General features: G+C 44.3%; 1 protein-coding gene across 2 annotated transcripts in view; it reads left to right on the forward strand.

Moving 5' to 3' along the window:
* Nucleotides 1–21,865, forward strand: part of PDE8A (phosphodiesterase 8A) — a 181,998-nt gene that overhangs the window by 102,968 nt on the left and 57,165 nt on the right. For both annotated transcript variants that reach the window (XM_067471427.1, XM_067471428.1), the window contains exon 2: nt 20,335–20,391. In XM_067471427.1, the coding sequence (XP_067327528.1) occupies nt 20,335–20,391 (57 nt within the window). The remainder of the gene's footprint in view (nt 1–20,334; nt 20,392–21,865) is intronic.

The raw sequence follows: 21,865 nt of genomic DNA on the forward strand, positions 1-21,865 counted from the left end.
CTCAAGTCGCTCCTGACACAAAAAAACCCCCATCCTCCCAATAACAAGGCTACTCCCTTCAGCCCCCAAAAAGCAAACAAAACAACCCAAAGAAGGATAAAGAAGTATTGTCGAAGGCTTTCATGGCTGGAATCACTAGGTTCTTGTGGGTTTTTTCGGGCTATAGAGCCATGTTCTAGAGGCATTTCTCCTGATGTTTCGCCTGCATCTATGGCAAGCATCCTCAGAGGTGTGAGATATCATCCTCAGAGGTGTGAGGATAAAGAAGGTTTGGGCTGGACTGCTGTCAAGTCCTTTTGTAAAAAGGAGCTTATGTGCCAGAGACTTTGTGAACAGAACTATACCTGTACTTTAATATTTCCTGTATTCAAGCAATGTTGGGTGGGTCAAAAAGTAATGCCTCCATCGCTCCAACTTCTAGTTCTTCCACAGCTACTGTACTATCTATGCATGATATATTAGAGGTAACCTTACTCTACTGATGTAATATTTTCTTATTCAGATTGACTGATTAGAGCCATGAATCTGAAGCTATAAGAAAGAGTCGCCATTGAATTTCTAATTTGCACAATTGAGACTGGTGTGCCAACTGCGACTGTACCTCGCAAAGGCTGATCTGGCCGGGGTGGTCCATGCCTTGGTCACCTCTGGATTGGACTACTGTAATGCGCTCTACGTGGGGCTGCCCTTGAAAACGGCTCGAAAATTTCAATTGGTCCAACGGGCGGTGGCCAGGATGTTAACTGGGGCTCCTTACAGAGAGAGGTCAACCCTCCTGTTCAAGGAGCTCCATTGGCTGCCGTTTATTTTCCGAGCCCAATTCAAGGTGCAGGTGCTTACCTACAAAGCCCTAAACGGTTTGGGACCATCCTACCTGCGTGACTGCATCTCCGTTTATGAACCCACGCGTTCTCTTCACTCATCCGGAGAGGCCCTGCTCGCGATTCCGCCTGCGTTGCAGGCACGTCTGGTGGGGACGCGAGACAGGGCCTTTTCTGTGGTGGCCCCCCGACTCTGGAACACCCTCTCCAAAGATATTAGATAGGCCCTTACGTTGGCAGTCTTTAGGAAGAACTTGAAGACCTGGCTGTTCTGATGTGCCTTTCCAGAATAGGAAAACTCCAACAAATCCCAGAAGCACTTTAGTAGAAATTAAGATTGCTGGCACATTGCACTTACTCTATAATCCTCCATATCACCTGTCACATCAGCACTTTTAATCTGTACCCATTACTCTGGCCCGGCCCAATTTTATTGTGTCTTGGCGTATTGTTTTATTGCTTGTTGTTTTAATATTGCTTTAACTGTTTTGATTTGCTTTAGGTTGTGTATTGTTATGTTATGTTTTGAGGTCTTGGCCTTTGTGAGCCGCATCGAGTCCTTCGGGAGATGCTAGCGGGGTACAAATAAAGTTAATAATAATAATAATAATAATAATAATAATAATTTCTGGCAAAAGAAGGCTGTGCACCTCAGGAAATCCAACATCGCTTGAATAATGTTTATGATTTGGCCCCTTCTGACTTTTCCCTGTTTGGACCTCTGAAAGACAACTTACGTAGTCTCAGATTCAATGACTTGAATGACATTAAAACAGCTTTAAAATCTTAGGTCAAGAAGCAAAATCCTGAATTTTTCCAAAGTGGGTTTGATGTCTGGGTTAAACAACGGCACAAATGTGTACAAATTGATGGTGACTATGTTGAACGGTAGTTTTGCTCAGAGGAGAGTTCAGATTACAATCTGTAGCAACTTCTGCTGTTATAGGTTCATTCATAATGTTTTTATGACCCAGGAGGCAAAGCTTTTTGACCCACCCCCGTATATTAAATAAATGATATTTTTATTGTATTCCTCTTTTGGTTTTGACCAGCTCTGGATATCCAGGTAGAGTTGATTCTGGAAACACAAACACTGCAGTGTTTTAGTACCCTGTACTGTACGAGAGTCCTCGTTGCAGCCCCAAATGCCCCACAGTTCATGCCACGTAAGTGTTTTATCCCAGGGCAAGAGGATTAAGAGGATCTTCTTTCAGCAGCATGTCTTGGCCAGAGAACTGTTGTCATGAGCGTCAGACCTATGTCAGGTTGGAGGAAAGGTGAAACAAGGCAGAGGTCATCCGTCACCAGCAAAGGGAAAGTCCGTTGCTCGCTTAGATTGACAAGCGAGCCTTGAAGGCTTAATGGGGGGTGGTCAGGGAGTCCTCCCTGATCTGCTCTGTTTTGTTGGCTTCGAGAGACTTGGTATTGACGTGACTTCACTCCCCTTTGGACAGAGCTGGGTTACAACAGCACACGAGGCTGAGGCTTGTTCTGATATCCTGCCGCTCGCAGCTGAAATCTCAAAGCCAGCTTGCACTGCATCAAACCAAGATGCAGACAACAGCGGGCAGTTGTCTCAGTGTGTGTTTGCAATTCAGCTGTGTTGTTTAGCACAGTTCCGTACCATATTCAAAGAGTGCTTTGGAGAGTAGGGATTTACCCCACCACAGTTTAATAAGAGTGTCTTTTCCCCCCATCATCCTCACAGACCAATAGAGGCACTTACTTACTTACTTACTTAGGCGATCCCTCGTTGGACGAGTATGATGGTCTTCCAATATTCTTGTGGGTTCGTAGGTGGTTGTGGAGCATCTTCTCCCACAGTGAAGGCACTGGTTTCTAGGTGGAAGGCGGTCCCGGTCGGGGTTGGCTTGATGCACCTTCCTCCTGGCACGTTTCTCTCTTTCACACTCCACTCGTGCCTCCTCGAAATCTGCAGCACTGCTGGTCACAGCCGACCTCCAGCTGGAGCGCTCAAGGGCCAGGGCTTCCCAGTTCTCAGTGTCTATGCCAGAGATTTTAAGGTTGGCTTTGAGCCCATCTTTAAATCTCTTTTCCTGTCCACCAACGTTCCGTTTTCTGTTCTTAAGTTCAGAGTAGAGCAACTGCTTTGGGAGATGGTGGTCAGGCATCCGGACAGTGTGGCCGGCCCAGCGGAGTTGATGTTGGAGGACCATCACTTCAATGCTGGTGGTCCTTGCTTCTTCCAGCACACTGACGTTTGTCCGCTTGTCTTCCCAGGAGATTTGCAGGATTTTCCGGAGGCAGCTCTGATGGACTCGTTCCAGGAGTTGCATGTGACGTCTGTAGACGGTCCACGTTTCACAGGTGTATAGCAGGGTCGGGAGGACAGTAGCTTTATAGACAAGCACCTTGGTATCCCTACGGATGTCTCGGTCCTCAAACACTCTCTGCTTCATTCTGGAAAATGCTGCACTCGCAGAGCTCAGGCGGTGTTGTATTTCAGTGTCGATGTTGACTTTGGTGGAGAGGTGGCTGCCAAGCGAGCGGAAATGGTCAACATTTTCTAATGTTACACCATTAAGTTGTATTGCTGGCATTGGAGAGGGGATGTCTGGTGACTGCTGGAAGACCTCTTTGGTTTTCTCAATGTTCAGTGACAGGCCAAGCTTTGTGTATGCTTCTGCGAAGGTGTTTAGAGTGGCTTGTAGATTTTCTTCTGAATGCGCATAGACGACATTGTCATCAGCATACTGGAGTTCTATAACAGATGGTGTTGTAACCTTGGTTTTGGCTTTCAATCTGCTGAGGTTAAACAGCTTGCCATCTATCCGATAGATGATTTCCACTCCGCTGGGAAGCTTCATAGGTGAAGTATCATAGCGATGAAGATGGAGAATAGAGTTGGGGCAATAACACATCCCTGTTTGACACCCGATTCCACCTTAAATGGGTCATTTTGGGAGCCATTGCTGTCCAAGACTGTTGCCATCATGTCATCATGGAGGAGCCGCAGGATGTTCACAAATTTGTTTGGGCACCCGATTTTTTGGAGGATGGTCCAGAGAGCGCTGCGATTCACTGTGTCGAATGCCTTTGCAAGGTCGATGAATGCCATGTACAGAGGTTGGTTTTGTTCTCTGCATTTTTCTTGGAGCTGTCGTGCAGTGAAGATCATGTCCACGGTTCCTCTGGAGGGGCGGAAGCCATTCTGGGATTCTGGGAGGGTGTCTTCTGAGAGGGGCAGAAGGCGGTTTGCAAGGCACAAAGAGGCACAATAGAGGCACAAAGTTATCTTATCCGGAGCACAGTGTTTCTGTGGATGGATAATTATTTTTATTTATTTACTAGCCATCCCCTGCCAGGTGTTGCTGTGGCCCAGTCTAGTGATCAGGAAAATAAAGTAATGAGAAAGTGTTGGTTTCTAATATATGTAATGTCTTTACGCTTGTGAGTAAACAGTATTTCTTCTTGTTTCTTTGTCAGTGTTGATGTGGAGATTTTCTGGTTTGCCTACTCTGGAACATGCAACAGACCATTGTCCTTCTTTAGGAATCCGTTTCAAATCTATGATACTATGTGTGTGTGTGAATCATATCTATCTATATCTATGATTGGAGAGCTCTTTGTCAGGAGGGCTTTGATTGTGTTTTCTTGCCCTGGTGAAGGGAGTTGGACTGTATGGCCTTAAATATTTTCTGCTGGTCATGGGGGTTCTTTGTGGGAAGTTTGCCCCAATTCTGTCATTGGTGGGGTTCAGAATGCTCTTTGATTGTAGGTGAACTAAAAATCCCAGCAACTACAACTCCCAAATGTCAAGGTCTATTTTCCCCAAACTCCATTTGTGTGCATATTTGGGCATATGGCATATTCGTGCCAAGTTTCGTCCATATCCATCATTGTTTGAGTCCAAAGTGCTCTCTGGATGTTGGTAAACTACAATGCCCACAAAACACTTCTAGTGTTTTCTGTTGATCATGGGAGTTCTGTGTCCCAAGATTGGTTCAGTTCCATCATTGGTGGAGTTCAGGATGCTCTTTGATTGTAGGTGAACTATAAATCCCAGCAACTACAACTCCCAAATTACAAAATCAATTTTTGAGTGAAGGACATACATTGGGTTGTTAGGTGTCTTGTGTCCAAATTTGGTATCAGTTCATCCAGTGGTTTTTGAGTTCTGTCAATCCCATAAACGAACATTACATTTTTATTTATATAGATTATTATTATTATTATTATTATTATTATTATTATTATTATTATTAACCTTCAGACAGTACAGTCGTCGTCGGAGGTCCTCTGCTCAGTTCCACCCATCCCAAGCACAGTTAGTGGGAATGAGAGAACAGGGCCTTCTCCGTGGCTGCCCCTCACCTCTGGAACTCCCTTCCTAAATATGTGAGAGGAAGCCACAGGGAGGAGGGAGCAAGCTTGTTTTCTGCTTCCCTGGAGACTAGGACGCATTGGAACAATGGCTTCAAACTACAAGAGAGGAGATTCCATCTGAACATGAGGAAGAACTTCCTGACAGTGAGAGCCGTTCAGCAGTGGAACTCTCTGCCCCGGAGTGTGGTGGAGGCTCCTTCTTTGGAAGCTTTGAAACAGAAGCTGGATGGCCATCTGTCAGGGGTGATTTGAATGCAATATTCCTGCTTTTTGGCAGAATGGGGTTGGACTGGATGGCCCAGGAGGTCTCTTCCAACTCTTTGATTCTATGATTCTATGATTCTATGAGTTTAAGATGGCCCCCTCCCTCCCTGCTTACAAAAAAACAGTCGATGACATACCTAGCTTACGAGGAGGAATAGTAGTTGGTAATACTACCAGTATGTCATCTCATGCTAATGCTCCACAACGTGAAAGTCAATAGGGAAAGAAGAAGATAGCATTGCAGGTAGATGCTCTGGGTTTGCAAGACGTGTAGAGGAGAAGAAGAGGTCGGTGTTTTGCCGACCCACAGGAAACCTTAAAAGAGATAGGGCTAGGCCAGGCATGGGCAAATTTCAGTCCTCTGGGTGTTTTGGACCAATAGGCTTTTAGGAATTGTGGGAGTTGAAGTCCAAAACACTCGGAGGGCCAAAGTTTGCCCATGCCTGGACTAGGCTCACTCCTTGAGGCAGGGAGTTCCACAGTCACAGAGAAAGCCCTGTCTGTTACACATACTTTCCAAGCTATTTATTGTTTTATTTGTCGTGTCAGGGCAACCAGTCCATTATATTACATTTCTAACAGAACAAAGCAAACAAACAGACAAAATACAAAACTTGTGAGTTTGGTAATTGGTTAAATGTCCTTTGACCAGTATCTGGCCACTTGGAGCGCTTCTGGTGTTGCTGCAAGAAGGTCCTCCATGGTGCATGTGGCAGGGCTCAGCAGGTGGTCAGTGGTTTGCTCCTCTCCACACTCGCATGTCGAGGATTCCACTTTGTGGCCCCATTTCTGAAGGTTGGCTCTGCATCTCGTGGTTCTGTTCAGCGCCTTCCAAGTTGCCCAGTCCTCTGTGTGCCCAGGGGGGAGTCTCTCATTTGGTATCAGCCATTGGTTGAGGTTCTGGGTTTGAGCCTGCCACTTTTGGACTCTCGCTTGCTGAGGTGTTCCAGCGAGTGTCTCTGTAGATCTTAGAAAACTATTTCTAGATTTAAGTCGTTGACGTGCTGTCTGATACCCAAACAGGGGATGAGCTGGAGATGTCTCTGCCTTGGTCCTTTCACTATTGGCTGCCACTTCCCGGCGGATGTTAGGTGGTGCAATACCGGCTAAGCAGTGTAATTTCCCCAGTGGTCTAGGGCGCAGACACCCTGTAACTTTCCAAGCTAACCTTATAAGGATAGTTGCCGTAATCCAGTTTGATAAATTTATTTACGTAATTATCCTTTTGATTTTGGTCCTATCTTAGAAGGAAGGTGGATAGAAATAAAATAAAATGTATTTCATGATGGTATTTTGAATTTAGCAATTACATTTTTGAATGACAAAAAATAGTTTCCAGCAGAGCATGGGAAAACTTATAATGCTTCAGAGGCCTTCCCCGAGACCCAAAATTCATGAGCAATATGCTGGTGGCAGCGAAGCTTGAAGAAAATTGTGCTTTGTTTTTTGTAAAATCTAACTCCTTTAAATGGGAGCCCTGCTTCATCAAAAACAGGTGGCTATTGTTGCAGAATAGTTGAATGTAAGCCTGTGATGAATGAATAAAAAACCTCTCTGGGTCCACAATGCATCAGCACAAGCAGCTTAAAGAAGAGTTGCATTCAATTTAACTCCAAGTAAAGTGGTTTAAAGCTCTTTCTCATGAATACAGGTACGGAAGAATGCCTTTTCAAGTTAGCAGCAAATCACAGCACACACATGGACAACCCGGGCAGATCCTAATCTAAAGACCATAACAGAAAAGGTGGGAAACGGGGAGATATCACTCCAATGATGTCACATAACTATCTTCCCAGAAACTGGTGCTATTTGGACATTATTTATTATTTATTTATTTTGTTGTTGTTCATTTGTTCAGTCGTCTCCGACTCTTCGTGACCTCATGGACCAGCCCACGCCAGAGCTCCCTGTTGGCCGTCACCACCCCCAGCTCCTTCAAGGTCAGTCCAGTCACTTCAGGGATGCCATCCATCCATCTTGCCCTTGGTCGGCCCCTCTTCCTTTTGCCTTCCACTTTGCCCAGCATAATTGTCTTCTCTAGGCTTTTCTGTCTCCTCATGATGTGGCCAAAGGACTTCCACTTTGTCTCTAGTCTCCTTCCCTCCAGTGAGCAGCCGGGCTTTCTTTCCTGGAGGATGGACTGGTTGGATCTTCTTGTAGTCCAAGGCACTCTCAGAACTTTATTTACAGTATTTATATTCCGTCCTTCTCACCCCGCAGGGGACTCAGGGCGGATTACAATGTACACATATATGGCAAACATTCAATGCCAATTAGACATACAACGTATATAGACATACACAGAGGCTATTTAACTTTTTCTGGCTGCCAGGGGAGCTGTCGCTTTCATCGTCCATCTGCGACACTGATGAAGTACCTTCCGCATTCCCCGCATGCTTCCCCACTGGAGTTCTTCTTTATGGCCTCATAAATTAGTTAATTTTAGCCTCCCCACACTTTTAAGGTGGTACCTTATTTTCCTACTTGACAGATGCAACTGTCTTTCGGGTTGCAAAGGTTGACAACAGGCTACACAATGGTTGGAAACCCACTCCAACCCGGGCTGACTTCGAACTCATGACCTTTTGGTCAGAGTGATCTAAATGCAGCTGACACTCAGCCAGCTGCGCCACAATCCCGGTGCAGAAATGGCCCGTGAAACTCTTCCCATAGCAACTCTCTAATTTGTGATTAATTTGTTTGGGAATAATTTGATTGGGAATCATGCTGGATTGGAGAAAACAAGGCTACTTTGCTCCAGACCACTGATTCTAAAACTGTGGGTCCAGACCCCAAATGGGGTCCCTTTATTCTTTCCTCCTTCCTTCCTTAGGCGATCCCTCATCGTCCAAATAGGATTGTCTTCTAAGGTCAGTGTCCTGGCGGTGGGTCTGTAGGTGACTGTGGAGCCCGATTCTTGATCTGCATCTTCTCCCGCAGTGAGGGCATCGCTTTCCAGGTTCATAAATACAAAACACAGAATGTAGTAGATACTTAGGCGATCCCTCGTTGTCCGAGTAGGATTGTCTTCCAAGATTGGTGTACTGACAGTGGGTCCACAGGTGACCGTGGAACCTTATTCTTGATTTGCATCTTCCTTCACAGTCAGTTTCCAGGAGGAAGGCTGTCCTGGTCAGGGTTGGCTTGATGCGCTTTCCTCTTGGCACGTTTCTCTCTTTCGCCCTCCATTCGTGCCTCTTCAAATTCTACAGCACTGCTGGTCACAGCTGACCTCCAGCTGGAGTGCTCAAGGGCCAGGGCTTCCCAGTTCTGAGTGTCTATGCCAGAGTTTTTATTTATTTATTTATTTATTTATTTATTTATTTATTTATTTATTTATTTATTTATTTATGCACTTGTATACCGCTAATATCTCAGCCTAAATTGGCGACTCATTGCGGTTTACAACACTTAAAAACAACAATATTCAGATTAAAAGCATAAAACACATATACAATACACAGTATTGGGCCACCAATACAGACCAGTGCATCTCTTAACTCAAATCATAATCCAATTTCGTTGTCTGTAATTGCCAGTCCTTGATCAACAACTTCATCGCACCGGATTAGCCGAATGCTTGTTCAAACATCCATGTCTTCAGTCTTTTTCGAAATACCATCAGCGAGGAGGCTGATCTTATCTCTATAGGGAGGGCATTCCAAAGCCACGGGGCCACCACAGAAAAGGCCCTGTCTCTCGTTCCCACCAGCCGCACCTGTGAAGCAGGTGGGATGGAGAGCAGGGCCTCTCCCGAAGATCTTAGGGTCCTGGTGGGCTGATAGGCCAAGATACGTTCGGATAGGTTTGTTGGGCCAGAACCGTTTAGGGCTTTAAAGGCCAACGCCAGCACTTTGAATTGGGCCCGGTAGCAGATCGGCAGCCAGTGGAGCTGGTACAGCAGCGGAGTTGTATGCTCCCTGCGCCCTGCTCCTGTTAGTACCATGGCTGCCGCCTGTTGGACTAGTTGGAGCTTCCGAGCCGTCTTCAAAGGCAACCCCACGTAGAGAGCGTAGAGTTTTTAAGGTTGGCTTTGAGCCCATCTTTCAATCTCCTTTCCTGACCTCCAACATTCCGTTTTCCGTTCTTAAGTTCAGAGTAGAGCAACTGCTTTGGGAGATGGTGGTCGGGCATCTGGACAACGTGGCCAGTTCTGTGGAGTTGATGGTGGAGGACCATTGCTTCAGTGCTGGTGGTCTTTGCTTCTTCCAGCATGCTGACATTTGTCTGCTTGTTTTCCCAAGAGATTTGCAGGATTTTCCAGAGGCAACATTAATGAAATCGTTCTAGGAGTTGCATGTGACATCTGTAGACAGTCCACGTCTCGCAGGCGTATAGCAGGGTTGGGAGGACAATAGCTTTATAGACAAGCACCTTGGTATCCCTATGGATGTCCCGGTCCTCAAACACTCTCTGCCTCATTCATTTTATTATTATTTCTTTATTTATTTCCAGCATTTCTACCCCATCCTTCTCAACCCCTGAACTCAGGACGGCTTGCACTTGGCAACAATTCAATGCCGCAACATATAAACAAATACAACAATATAACAATTTGGTGGGGTTCAGAGTGCTCTTTGATTGCAGGTGAACTATATGTTCCAGTACCTACAATTCCCAAAAGTCAGGTCCAATTCCCCCCAAAACCTACCAGGATTCATTTTTTTTTTTGCCAGATTTGGTCCAGTTCCATTGTTGTCTGTGTTCACAATGCTCTCTGAATGTGGGTGAGATACAACTCCTATAAATCAAGGCCAATTCTCCACAAAGACCTCCAGTGTTTTTTGTTGGTCATGAGGTTCTATGTGCCAAATGTGGTCCAGGTCCGTTGTTGGTGGGGGTCACAATGCTCTGTCTTGATGCAGGGTGAACTATAGCTTCCATCACGTAGAGTCAGTCTCCCAACTCTTTCCAGTATGTTCAGTTGCCGATCAGTTCTTTTCTGTGCTCCACAGAAAATAGTAGGAAAGGGTTATTGGAGAGGCAGTGGGTAAGATCATGTAAATTCCACACCAATGGAGAGACAGTCAGAAAAACGGAGATGTTTGTGGTGTAGGAAACACATACAATCTAGGATGATATTGTCTCCATATGAAAGCCTTCTTTTGCCTGGTGGACAGTTTTGTGCTTGTGGAGAACACTGACAGGACTTGTACATGTTCACGACGCTCTCTATAACCTGCAGTGTAATTGGAGGGAGGGCCTTTGGTGGCTCCTCATGGGTGGGGATCATAACTGTTTGTGGAAGTGGGAGCCTGTCTGTGAAAGTGGGCACCCCAACCACATACACACATACATCTCTGGATATAGATATAGATCCAGAACCACCCATGGCGCAGTGAGTTAAAGCGCTGAGCTGCTAAACTTGTTGACCGAAAGGTTGCAGGTTCGAATCCGGGGAGCTTCTGCCAACCTAGCAGTTCGAAAACATGCAAATGTGAGTAGATCAATAGGTACCGCTCTGCGGGAAGGTAACGGTACTCCATGCAGTCATGCTGGCCACATGACCTTGGAGGCACCTGCAGACAACACCGGCTCTTCAGCTTTTGGAGATGAGCTTTTGGAGAAATGGAGATGAGCACTAACCCCCAGAATAGGACTCAACTGGACTTAATGTCAGGGGAAAACTTTTACCCTTTAATAGATAATAATAATAATAATAATAATAATAATAATAATAATAATAATATCAACCTCTTTGAGTCCCCCTAGGGGTGAGAAAATACTGTAAATACTGTAAATAAATAAATAGATAAATAATCTCTATAAATAAAAAATGTAATGTTCATTTGTGGGATTAACATAACTCAGAAACCACTGGACGAATTGACACCAAATTTGGACACAATACACCTATCAGGCCAATGAGTGACCATCGCTCATAAAAACACTGAAAAACACAACAGAAGAAACTTAAAAAGCAAAAAATAATTAAAAATACATTATAACGCATGCACAAAACCACATATATAAATATATGCACACAGAACACATATATACAGACTGGGCCACAGCAATGCGTGGCAGGGGACGGCTAGTAATAATAATAAAACAGCTTCCCAAATGGACTCGGGGGTGGGGGGTGGGGGGGTTACATGAGGCCAAGCCCAACAATACAGCAATACAATTATACACATAGGAATATAACAGTAAAATATTTAAAAAAATACAAGAAACAATATAAATAAGCACAACAAACAATATAAATTCGTAATAATTGAACACACGCAAAAATTGATCACAGTGGGCAGAGCTGGTTGCAAAGATTAAAAGTTTAAAAACACTGGGTGAGAGAGCAATGTAATGTATCTGGACGGGGTAACATACAATATATTGGGCCAAAAGGAGTCGTGAATAGAAAAGCCCTGCTCTACAAGCCAGACTTGGAAAGAACTTCATGCCCAGTGTGTGTACAATCATAGAATCATAGAATCAAAGAGTTGGAAGAGACCTCATGGGCCATCCAGTCCAACCCCATTCTGCCAAGAAGCAGGAATATTGCATTCAAATCACCCCTGACAAATGGCCATCCAGCCTCTGCTTAAAAGCTTCCAAAGAAGGAGCCTCCACCACACTCCGGGGCAGAGAGTTCCACTGCTGAACGGCTCTCACAGTCAGGGAGTTCTTCCTAATGTTCAGATGGAATCTCCTCTCTTGGCGAAGTCATGCAAACGGTAGTGCCGTCGTAGAAACTCCAGTGGAAATGAAAGAAAACCCAGGTCTTTCCCCTCTTGCTCACTAATGGTTCTGTTAACACACACACACTTTTTACCATGAAGGGCCTTTTCTGTGGTGGCCCCTCGGCTCTGGAACACCCTTCCCATGGAGGTAAGATCAGCCTCCTCGCTGATGGTGTTCCGAAGAAGACTAAAAACTTGGATGTTCAAGCAGGCATTTGGTTAATTCGGTGCAATGAATGTGTTGATTACGGATTGGTAATATGGATGATGCCATTGGACCACGATTTTAGTTAGGAGATGTATTGGATTGTGATTTACGTGTAATATTGTGTATTATGTTTTTTATGGTTTTAATTGTATACTGTGCACTGTATATTTTGTTGTAAACCGCGTTGAGTCGCCAGTTAGGCTGAGAAACGGCGGTATACAAGGACAGTAAATAAATAAATAAATAAATAAATAAGGATGAGAAAATAGGTGAACGGTCTTTACTTTCCTGTCTCCCACAATATAATGAGATGGATGTTTCTCTCTTTCTCCTCCTCCTCCCACCCAGTCACTCCTCCACTGTCCTTGCGGAGCATCCTGTGAGCAAGCTCTGAGAAAGCTTTTTTCTCTGTGGGAAGAGAAGCCATTAGTTGGATGCTCCCCCCTGCAGCTTTTCCTCTGGCAGACTGACATGGGATGACTCATGGACAAAGAGGAGAAACCTGAAGTGCTTTTCTGGGTTATGCCAGGTCAGCGTCTGGGTTGTTTGCCCTTTGAGTCTGACCAGTCACACTTCTTTGGCTTTGCCTCTTTTAGGATTCTTTCCAATGTTGTTGCTTTTTAACTCAGCAAATAACATCCCTCCAGGTATTTGAAACTCTGGGAAGGAAGGCGGGATTGCAAAAATGTGGCATATCGGCAGTCCCCGGGTTACAAACATCTGACTTACAAACATTTATTTTCAGCTCAAGAATTGAAAACGGAGTGTTGGAGGACAGGAAAAGAGATTTAAAGATTGGATCAAAGCCAACCTTTGATCCGGGATTGTGGCGCAGCTGGCTGAGTGTCGGCTGCATTAAGATCACTCTGACCAAAAGGTCCTGAGTTCGAAGCCAGCCCGGGTTGGAGTGGGTTTCCAACCAATTGTGTAGCCTGTTGTTGACCTTTGCAACCTGAAAGACAGTTGCATCTGTCAAATAGGAAAATTAGGTACCACCTTAAAGTGTGGGGAGGCTAAATTAACTAATTTATGAGGCCATAAAAAAGACTCCAGCAAAGCATTCCAGCAGGGAAGCATGCAGGGAATGCAGAAGGTACTTCATCAGCGTCGCAGATGGACGATGAAAGCGACAGCTCCCCTGGCGGCCAGAAAAAGTTAAATAGCCTCTGTGTATGTCTGTATATGTTTGTATGTCAAAAATTGACATTAAATGTTTGCCATACATGTGTACACTGTAATCCACCCAGAGTCTCCTCTGGGGTGAGAAGGGCGGAATATAAAAGCTGTAAATAAATAAATAATAAATAAACCTTTAAAAAGCAGTGGTTCTCAACCTGGGGGTCGGGACCCCTGGGGGGTCATGAGGGGGTGTTAGAGGGGTCGCCAAAGACCATCAGAAAACACAGTATTTTCTGTTGGTCATGGGAGTTCTGTGTTGGAAGTTTGGCCCAATTCTATCATTGGTGGGGTTCAGAATGCTCTTTGATTGTAGGTGAACTATAAATCCCAGCAACTACAACTCCCAAATGTCAAGGTCTATTTTCCCCAAACACCACTAGTGTTTGCATTTGGCCATATTGAGTATTCGTGCCAAGTTTGATCCAGATCCATCATGTTTGAATCCACAGTGCTCTCTGGATCTAGGTGAACTACAACTCCCAAACTCAAGGTCAATGCCCACCAAACCCTTCCAGTATTTTCTGTTGGTCATGGAAGTTCCGTGTGCCAAGTTTGGTTCAATTCCATCCTTGATGGAGTTCAGAATGCTCTTTGATTGTAGGTGAACTATAAATCCCAGCAACTACAACTCCCAATTGACAAAATCAATCCCCCGCCCAACCCTACTAGTATTCAAAGTTGGGCATATCGGATATTTGTGCCAAAGTTGGTCCAGTGAATGGAAATATATTCTGCATATCAGATATTTACATTATTATTCATAACAGTAGCAAAATTACAGTTACGAAGCAACCACGAAAATAATGTTCTGGTTGGGGGTCATCACAACATGAGGATCTGTATTAAGAGGTCGCAGCATTAAGAAACTTGAGAAACACTGATCTAAAGTCTCCAACAGACCTCACAACCTCTGAGGATGCCTGCCATAGGTGTGGGCGAAACATTAGGAGAGAATGCTTCTGGAACATGGCCATACAGCCTGGAAAACTCACAGCAACCCAGTGATTCCAACCATAAAAGCCTTCGACAACACAAGGTCTTCACTTACTCTGAATTCATTCCCTCCTCCGCTTCTTTTTCTCTTGTTTGGTGTTTGTTTAAATGTAAAATTAAATGGGTAATTTCCAGGGTAATAAATGAAAGAGTATCTGCGGAGTCTGAAACACTGAGTTTCAAGTGATAGAGCCATGGCTCAACCATGTAATTTCCAAAGGCCTTGATGTGGCGTGTGGGTTCAGCTGCTGGCTCTTTAAAATTACTCATTGGAAGACGTTCTGGACAGGAGAGAATTACATGGGATCATAAAGTGTGGTTTTACTGTGGAGAATAACATTGTGTGTAAAGTCTTCTGGCTCCTGCCCCACCAAAACCTTTTCCAACCATTTTATTTTAGAACAGGAGGAAAGGGGGGTTGTGCCTAATCAGAGTGTCTCAACAACGATTCTTTATTGTGTGGTTGGTGGCATCAACAGACTTATCAAATGGTCAGTGCACAGAGCTTAAATTGAGAAAGTTGTGTGTGTGAAGCATTCAGAACCTGTTTATCTTCGTCAAGAACAGTGTTCTGTCGCGCGCTGGGCCTGTAACAGCTGTACTTTTCTATAGGACGTATACTTTAAGCCCAGCGGGAAGCCAGGGCGCCTCAAAGAGAGGTTCTCAGGGATTTTTCTGAAGTGATGGTCTTTAGAGTCTTTAATGATACAACAAAGTCTTTATTATGGAACAAACACACTTCAAGGCTTTCTCAGTCTAGTCCTCAATGGACTGGTACCTCACCTTGATTAACTTTCTCTGTAGTAAAAACCCTTTTTAACCCCCTCCCAGGCTGTTTACTATCTATGCCTCATCGGTGTGGGTCCTACTACTGATTCCAAATGCGTCTGGGTATTGAGTAGACCTACCAGCCGAGGCTTGCAGATATTTCAGATGGAGGTCTGTGGATCTGTAGTGCTGTCCTCCCTCAGAGAATTATTTGAAAACTTCAGGGCTGTTTTCCTTCTGATTGCTGTGAGGCTGAGAGGCTGTGAGCTCTCCGCCGGAGCCTTGGGACCTTTCCCCTGGAATTTCTGTTTCTGTTTCCCCGGATGTTCTTGAGAAAAGAAAAGAAGCTTTTCTACAGGATGAGCTGGTCTACATCCTATAGTTTAGCTTCCTTATGTGAGACTGCCCAAAAAATGTCTCCTTTCCCTCCCAGAGCCCTGAACAAGGGGCGGAACCAAAGCTTAATTATGATGGACAGGTGGCCTGCCCTATGACTGCAAACAGATAACAGAAAGAAAATAAAGTTGGAGCTCCTGGTACAGCTGTACCAGCACAAACAGCAGTGAGAATGCCTTATGCTGAAATAATTTTTGAAAGCCCAAATGACCCTAAGCCACATTTTAATTAATGTCGAATACTAGCTGTACTTACCACCCATTGCTGTGGTCAACCTTCCCTCTCTCTTTCTCTCCTCCTTTCTTTCTCTTCTTCCTTCCTTCCCTTTTATTCTTTCCTTCTCTTCTTCCTTCCTTCTCTTCCTCTTCCCTTCCTTCCCCCCTTTTCTTTCCCTTCCTCTTTCTCCCCTTTCTCCCTTCTCTACCTATTCTTGGACTGCAACTCCCAGCAGTCCTCCTGATCAATCTCTGTACTTACTTATCTATCTCTATCTAATCTATCTGTCTTATCTATCTGGAGGATTGCTGGGAGTTGCAGCCCAGGAATAGGAAACTGGAAATATATAGGGATTGGGATGCTCTCAAATCCAAAGAGAAGAAAGCTTGCATCTTGGAAGAAGTGCATTTGGATCATTCTCCTCTCCTAAAGAGTCTGCTCTAGGGGATGCTGGGAGCTGTAGTCCAGATGTGCTGTCGCGCGCTGGGCCTATAGCAATTGGCTTTTGAACAGGACGTGCTCTTTGTGTCCAGCGGGAAGCTGGGGTGCCTCGGATGAGAGGCCCTAAGGATTTTCCTATACAAAGTCTTTAGAAGCTTGAAAAGTTTAACAAAGTTCTTTATTATTGCTTAGGTCTTCAACAAACAATCTTAGATCTTCAACAAATTAAACAAATGCTTCTTAAGATGTCTACAATGGACAGGCAACTTGCTTGGAATACTATTTCTTTCCTTTATGAGGAAAAACCTTTTTGACCCTTCCCAGGGCAATCTGCTTTCTAGGCTTTGCTGGTGTTGGCCCTACTCCCGGCTCCAAATTGCTTCTTGGGTACCTGAGTAGACCTACCAGCCAAGGCTCTGAAGAATTTCCAGCTGGAGTCCTTAGGATTTTCCCCACGGAAGTTGTAAGTCCGTTTCTCCAACCCCAACAAGGGCTGTGCTGTAAAGCTGTTTCTCTTAAAAGCCTTTCTTTAGAGACTGTTCTTAAAGCTGTGAGGCTGTAAATTCCCCAGCCAGAGGTTTTGGGACTGTTTCCCCCCCGGACTTTGTAAGAAACAAAGCTTCTCTACAGGTAAAAAACTTTCACGTCCTGTAGCTGAGCTTCCAACTGTAAGACTGAACTAAAATGGTTCCCTTTCCCTCCTGAACCTGGAAAAAAGGGCAGAACTAAAACTTAACGATGATAGACAGGTGGCTAGCCCCATGACTGCAGCCTAGCAGGAACCATCCAACTGCAAAGTGCATGGCCAGAACAAACACATGCAAACACTCAAAGAACGAAAGGGAATTTGGAGCTCCTGGTACAGCCTTACCAGTACAGTGTGGATATGCTAATGTGTGTTTCGTTTCCCTGGGGAAGTTGTTTTTGCGCATGTCTTTTTGCTTTTTTGGCCATTTCAGTCCCTTCTGTGTTTTTTCCAGTGTTTTTATGAGTGATGGTCACTCATTGGCCTGATAGGTGTATTGTGTCCAAATTTGGTGTCTATTCGTCCAGTGGTTTTTGAGTTATGTGAATCCCACAAATGAACATTACATTTTTATTTATATAGATAGTTAGTGTGTGTCTCTAGCACATTCGCTTTGAATTATAACAGTAAGAGAATGTAAATGTGAGTTACTTTTGTGGCATCAGAGCTACAGGACATTTACAGCCGTCCCTCCAAAAAGGGGGGAAAAGAAAGGAAGAGAAAGATGGAGGAGGAAAAGAAAAGTAAGGGATATAAAAAGAAAGAAAGGGGGAGAAAGGGAGAGAGAAAAATAGGGAGAAAGAGAGAAAGAAGGGAGAAGGAGGGGGAGGAAGATAGAAAGAAAAAGAAAAGAAAGGGATATAAAAAAGGAAAGGGGAGAAAGGGAGAAAAAACATAGGGAGAAAGAGAGAAGGAAGGTAGAAAGAAGGAAGGGGGGAAAGATAGAAAGAAAAAGAAAAGAAAGGGATATAAAAAAGGAAAGGGGAGAAAGGGAGGAAAAACATAGGGAGAAAGAGAGAAGGAAGGTAGAAAGAAGGAGGGGGGAAAGATAGAAAGAAAAAGAAAAGAAAGGGATATAAAAAAGGAAAGGGGAGAAAGGGAGGAAAAACATAGGGAGAAAGAGAGAAGGAAGGTAGAAAGAAGGAGGGGGGAAAGATAGAAAGAAAAAGAAAAGAAAGGGATATAAAAAAGGAAAGGGGAGAAAGGGAGGAAAAACATAGGGAGAAAGAGAGAAGGAAGGTAGAAAGAAGGAAGGGGGGAAAGATAGAAAGAAAAAGAAAAGAAAGGGATATAAAAAAGGAAAGGGGAGAAAGGGAGGAAAAACATAGGGAGAAAGAAGGAAGGTAGAAAGAAGGAAGGGGGGAAAGATAGAAAGAAAAAGAAAAGAAAGGGATATAAAAAAGGAAAGGGGAGAAAGGGAGGAAAAACATAGGGAGAAAGAGAGAAGGAAGGTAGAAAGAAGGAGGGGGGAAAGATAGAAAGAAAAAGAAAAGAAAGGGATAAAAGAAGAGAAAGGGAGAGAAAGAAAGAAAAAGAGGGGGAAAAGGGAAGAGAAGGAAAGGGGAAGAAAGAGAGAAATAGAAGGCGCGTGCCTCTGCCTCCAAGAGCCTACCCATGACTCCTCCTTCGGACCCGAAGGAGGTGAAGTGGCGACCCCTGTGAATGATTGTTTGACCCCCAAAGGGGTTGCAACCCACAGATTGAGAACCCCTGCTCTATAACCACTCAATGTAGTTAATGACAGGTATCATTTTCAGCAGATTTTATTTTCTTAATTAGAAACATATTTATTTATTTAGAACTTTTATATCCTGTTCTTCTCTACTTCCGCAGAGGGACTCAGAACGGCTAACGGCAAGAATTCAATGCAAACAATAAATACCATTTTAAAACAACATCCATAAAACAATAGGTTAAAATACATATAAGATTAAAATACATATAAAACCATTAACCAAGTTAAAAACATCGTCCAACTCAGTCCGCACATTGTGGTCCAATAACTTTAGTCTTTACCGGTTTCCGTCATCACTCTGTGAATGCCTGATTCCAGAGACAGGATTTCAATTGCTTCCTGGAGGTCAGGAGGGAGGGGGCAGACCTAACTTCATTGGGGAGAGAGTTCCATTGTCGGGGGGCCACCACAGAGAAGGCCCTGTTTCTTGTTCTCACCAGACACGACTACGAAGGTGGAGGGACCAAGAGCAGGACCTTTCCGGAAGATCTTAAAGCCCTTAAGGGGAGAATACATTCAGACAGGCAAATTGTACAGGGTTTTGTAGGTTGAATTGTGCTCGGAAGCTAATTGGCAGCCAGTGGAGTTGGTGTAACAAGGAAGTTGTGCGCTCCCTGTACCCCACTCCTGTGAGCAATCTGGCTGCTGAGCGTTGGTCTAATTGCAGCTTCCGGGCAGTCTTCAGAGGCAACCCCACGGAGAGTGTGTTGCAGTAGTCTATCCATATCCATTCTAGTGATTATTACTGCAACACAATCAACAAATAGTGTAAATTATAAATATTATAGCTATACTTGAACAGCACCAGCACTCCATTTCTGTCCTGATTAAACATGTCTGGAAGTTTTTCAACAGAGGCTAGATAGCCATCCAGAGGTTGCTTTGATTGTGTTCTCCTGTCTAGCTGAAGGGGGCTGGACTAGATGCCCTTTAGAAGTCTCTTCCAGTGGAGTCCCCTTCTTTGGGAGTTTTCGAACTGAGGCTGAATGGCTGTCTGTTAGGAGGGCTTTGATTGTGTCTTAACTGCCAGACTGAAGGGAGTTGGACCAGATACTCTTTGTAGGTATTTTCTAATGATATGATTCCCTTTCATCGTGGACCTCTCTCCTGAGTCCCTATGCATAGGGCTAAATCTCAGTGAGACCGAGGTTGGACTTTTTGGTCAGGCATGGGATTCTACTGGGTGCCTTTGGCGAGTCACACTCTCTCAGCTTCAGAAGCCTCCCTGAATAAATCCAAAATAGTATTGCTATACGTTAGAGTTGACTCAAAGGCACCTAACAACAATACCCTAGCTATTGTTAAAGTGCCTCTAACCACCTCCATCATGTGTCTGATACTTTTCAAAGCCTTTGTGATTGTTTTCCTCTCAAGGTTGACATACTTTGTGCATCTCTACCTGTTCCCTCCCTTACAGAAACAAAGACCTCATCCAAGTTGTCAGTCAGTGCTTTGTTTACTCTTTTTGGATGCCATTGCTTTACATGCCAATATGTGAAAGGCTCTTTTGCAAAATAGTAGGTCTTTTTGAAAATCGATGTATTATCAAGCAACCTTTTGTGACTAATACCTCTCCGTTTTAGAAAATCCTTCAGAAAACAAGTCACTCATTTTATATCCTTGTGAATACTATGTTATGAGTATCTCTAAAGTGGGAGTAAATCAGATACCTTAGTGTGTGGCTGGGAAATGATAGCGCAAGACAATGCACGACATGAGATGCAAGATGATGCTTAAGATTGTCCTGTTCTTGTTCCTAGGCGGTGGGAACAGATGTGCACTTTGGCCCTATGAGACTCCACCAAGATCCACTTCAGGTAAGGCGTATTTGACATTGAGGTGTCAACTCAAATTCTTAAACTTCTGAAACCTAGGGATGCTAGTCTTTGTTTTCATAATCCTCACAGGAAAGAAAGAAAAACTCCACTGGTTGCCACTTTGCTACCAGGCACAATTCAAAGTGCTGGCTTTAGCCTATAAAGCCCTAAACAGTTCTGGCGCAACTTACATGTCCGAACGCATCTCCCCTTATGAACCATCTAGGACCTTAAGATCCCTGCTCTCATTTCCACCTTCATCACAAGTACGTTTGGCAGAGACGAGAGACAGGGCCTTCTCGGTGGTGGCCCCTCGGCTGTGGAACGCCCTCCCTATAGATATTAGATCAGCTACCTCCCTTTTAACATTCCGGAAAGAAGTCAAGATGTGGCTTTTTGAACAAGTGTTTGCAAATGCAGAGTAATTGACACAGGAAAATGGAATGGCTAGACAATGAGTCCGAACAACGTTTTTAACAAGGAGACACTCTGAATTTATATTTTATTGATTTGTGTAGTTTTTATTATGTGTTATGCTTTTAATTGTATTTATGACATTGTAAGCATTTTGCTCTCTTAACCGCCTTGAGTCGCCTACGGGCCAAGAAAGGTAGTATATAAAAAACAGTAAATAAATAAATAAGTAAATAAATACTGCAATAGTCTCCCTTCTGGATGGAAACATCAAAATCCTTGCATGGTTCCTAATCAGTATTCTCCTCCTTCTCCTTCTCCTTCTCCTTCTCCTTCTCCATCTCCTTCTCCATCTCCATCTCTTTCTCCTTCTCCTTAGAATCATAGAATCAAAGAGTTGGAAGAGACCTGATGGGCCATCCAGTCTAACCCCATTCTGCCAAAAAGCAGGAATATTGCATTCAAATCACCCCTTACAGATGGCCATCCAGCCTCTGTTTAAAAGCCTCCAAAGAAGGAGCCTCCACCACACTCCGGGGCAGAGAGTTCCACTGCTGAACGGCTCTCACAGTCAGGAAGTTCTTCCTCATGTTCAGATGGAATCTCCTTTCCTGTAGTTTGAAGCCATTGTTCCTTGTCCTAATCTTCATGGAAGCAGGAAACAAGCTTGCTCCCTCCTCCCTGTGGCTTCCTCTCACATATTTATACATATCTCCTCACATCCTTCTCTTCTGAAGGCTAAACATGCCCAGCTCCTTAAGCCGCTCCTCATAGGGCTTGTTCTCCAGACCCTTGATCATTTTAGTTGCCCTCCTCTGAACACATTCCAGCTTGTCAATTTCTCTCCTTCAGCAACCTGTCCTCAAATTCTCCATCTCCATCTCCATCTCCTTCTCCTTCTCCTTCTCCTTCTCCTTCTCTTTCTCTTTCTCCTTCTCCTTCTCCTTCTCCATCTCCATCTCCATCTCCATCTCCATCTCCTTCTCCTTCTCCTTCTCCTTCTCCTTCTCCTTCTCTTTCTCCTTCTCCATCTCCATCTCTATCTCCTTCTCCGTATCCT

Source organism: Anolis sagrei, chromosome 9 (genome assembly GCF_037176765.1).
Source record: "Anolis sagrei isolate rAnoSag1 chromosome 9, rAnoSag1.mat, whole genome shotgun sequence".
Classification (NCBI taxonomy): domain Eukaryota; kingdom Metazoa; phylum Chordata; class Lepidosauria; order Squamata; family Dactyloidae; genus Anolis; species Anolis sagrei.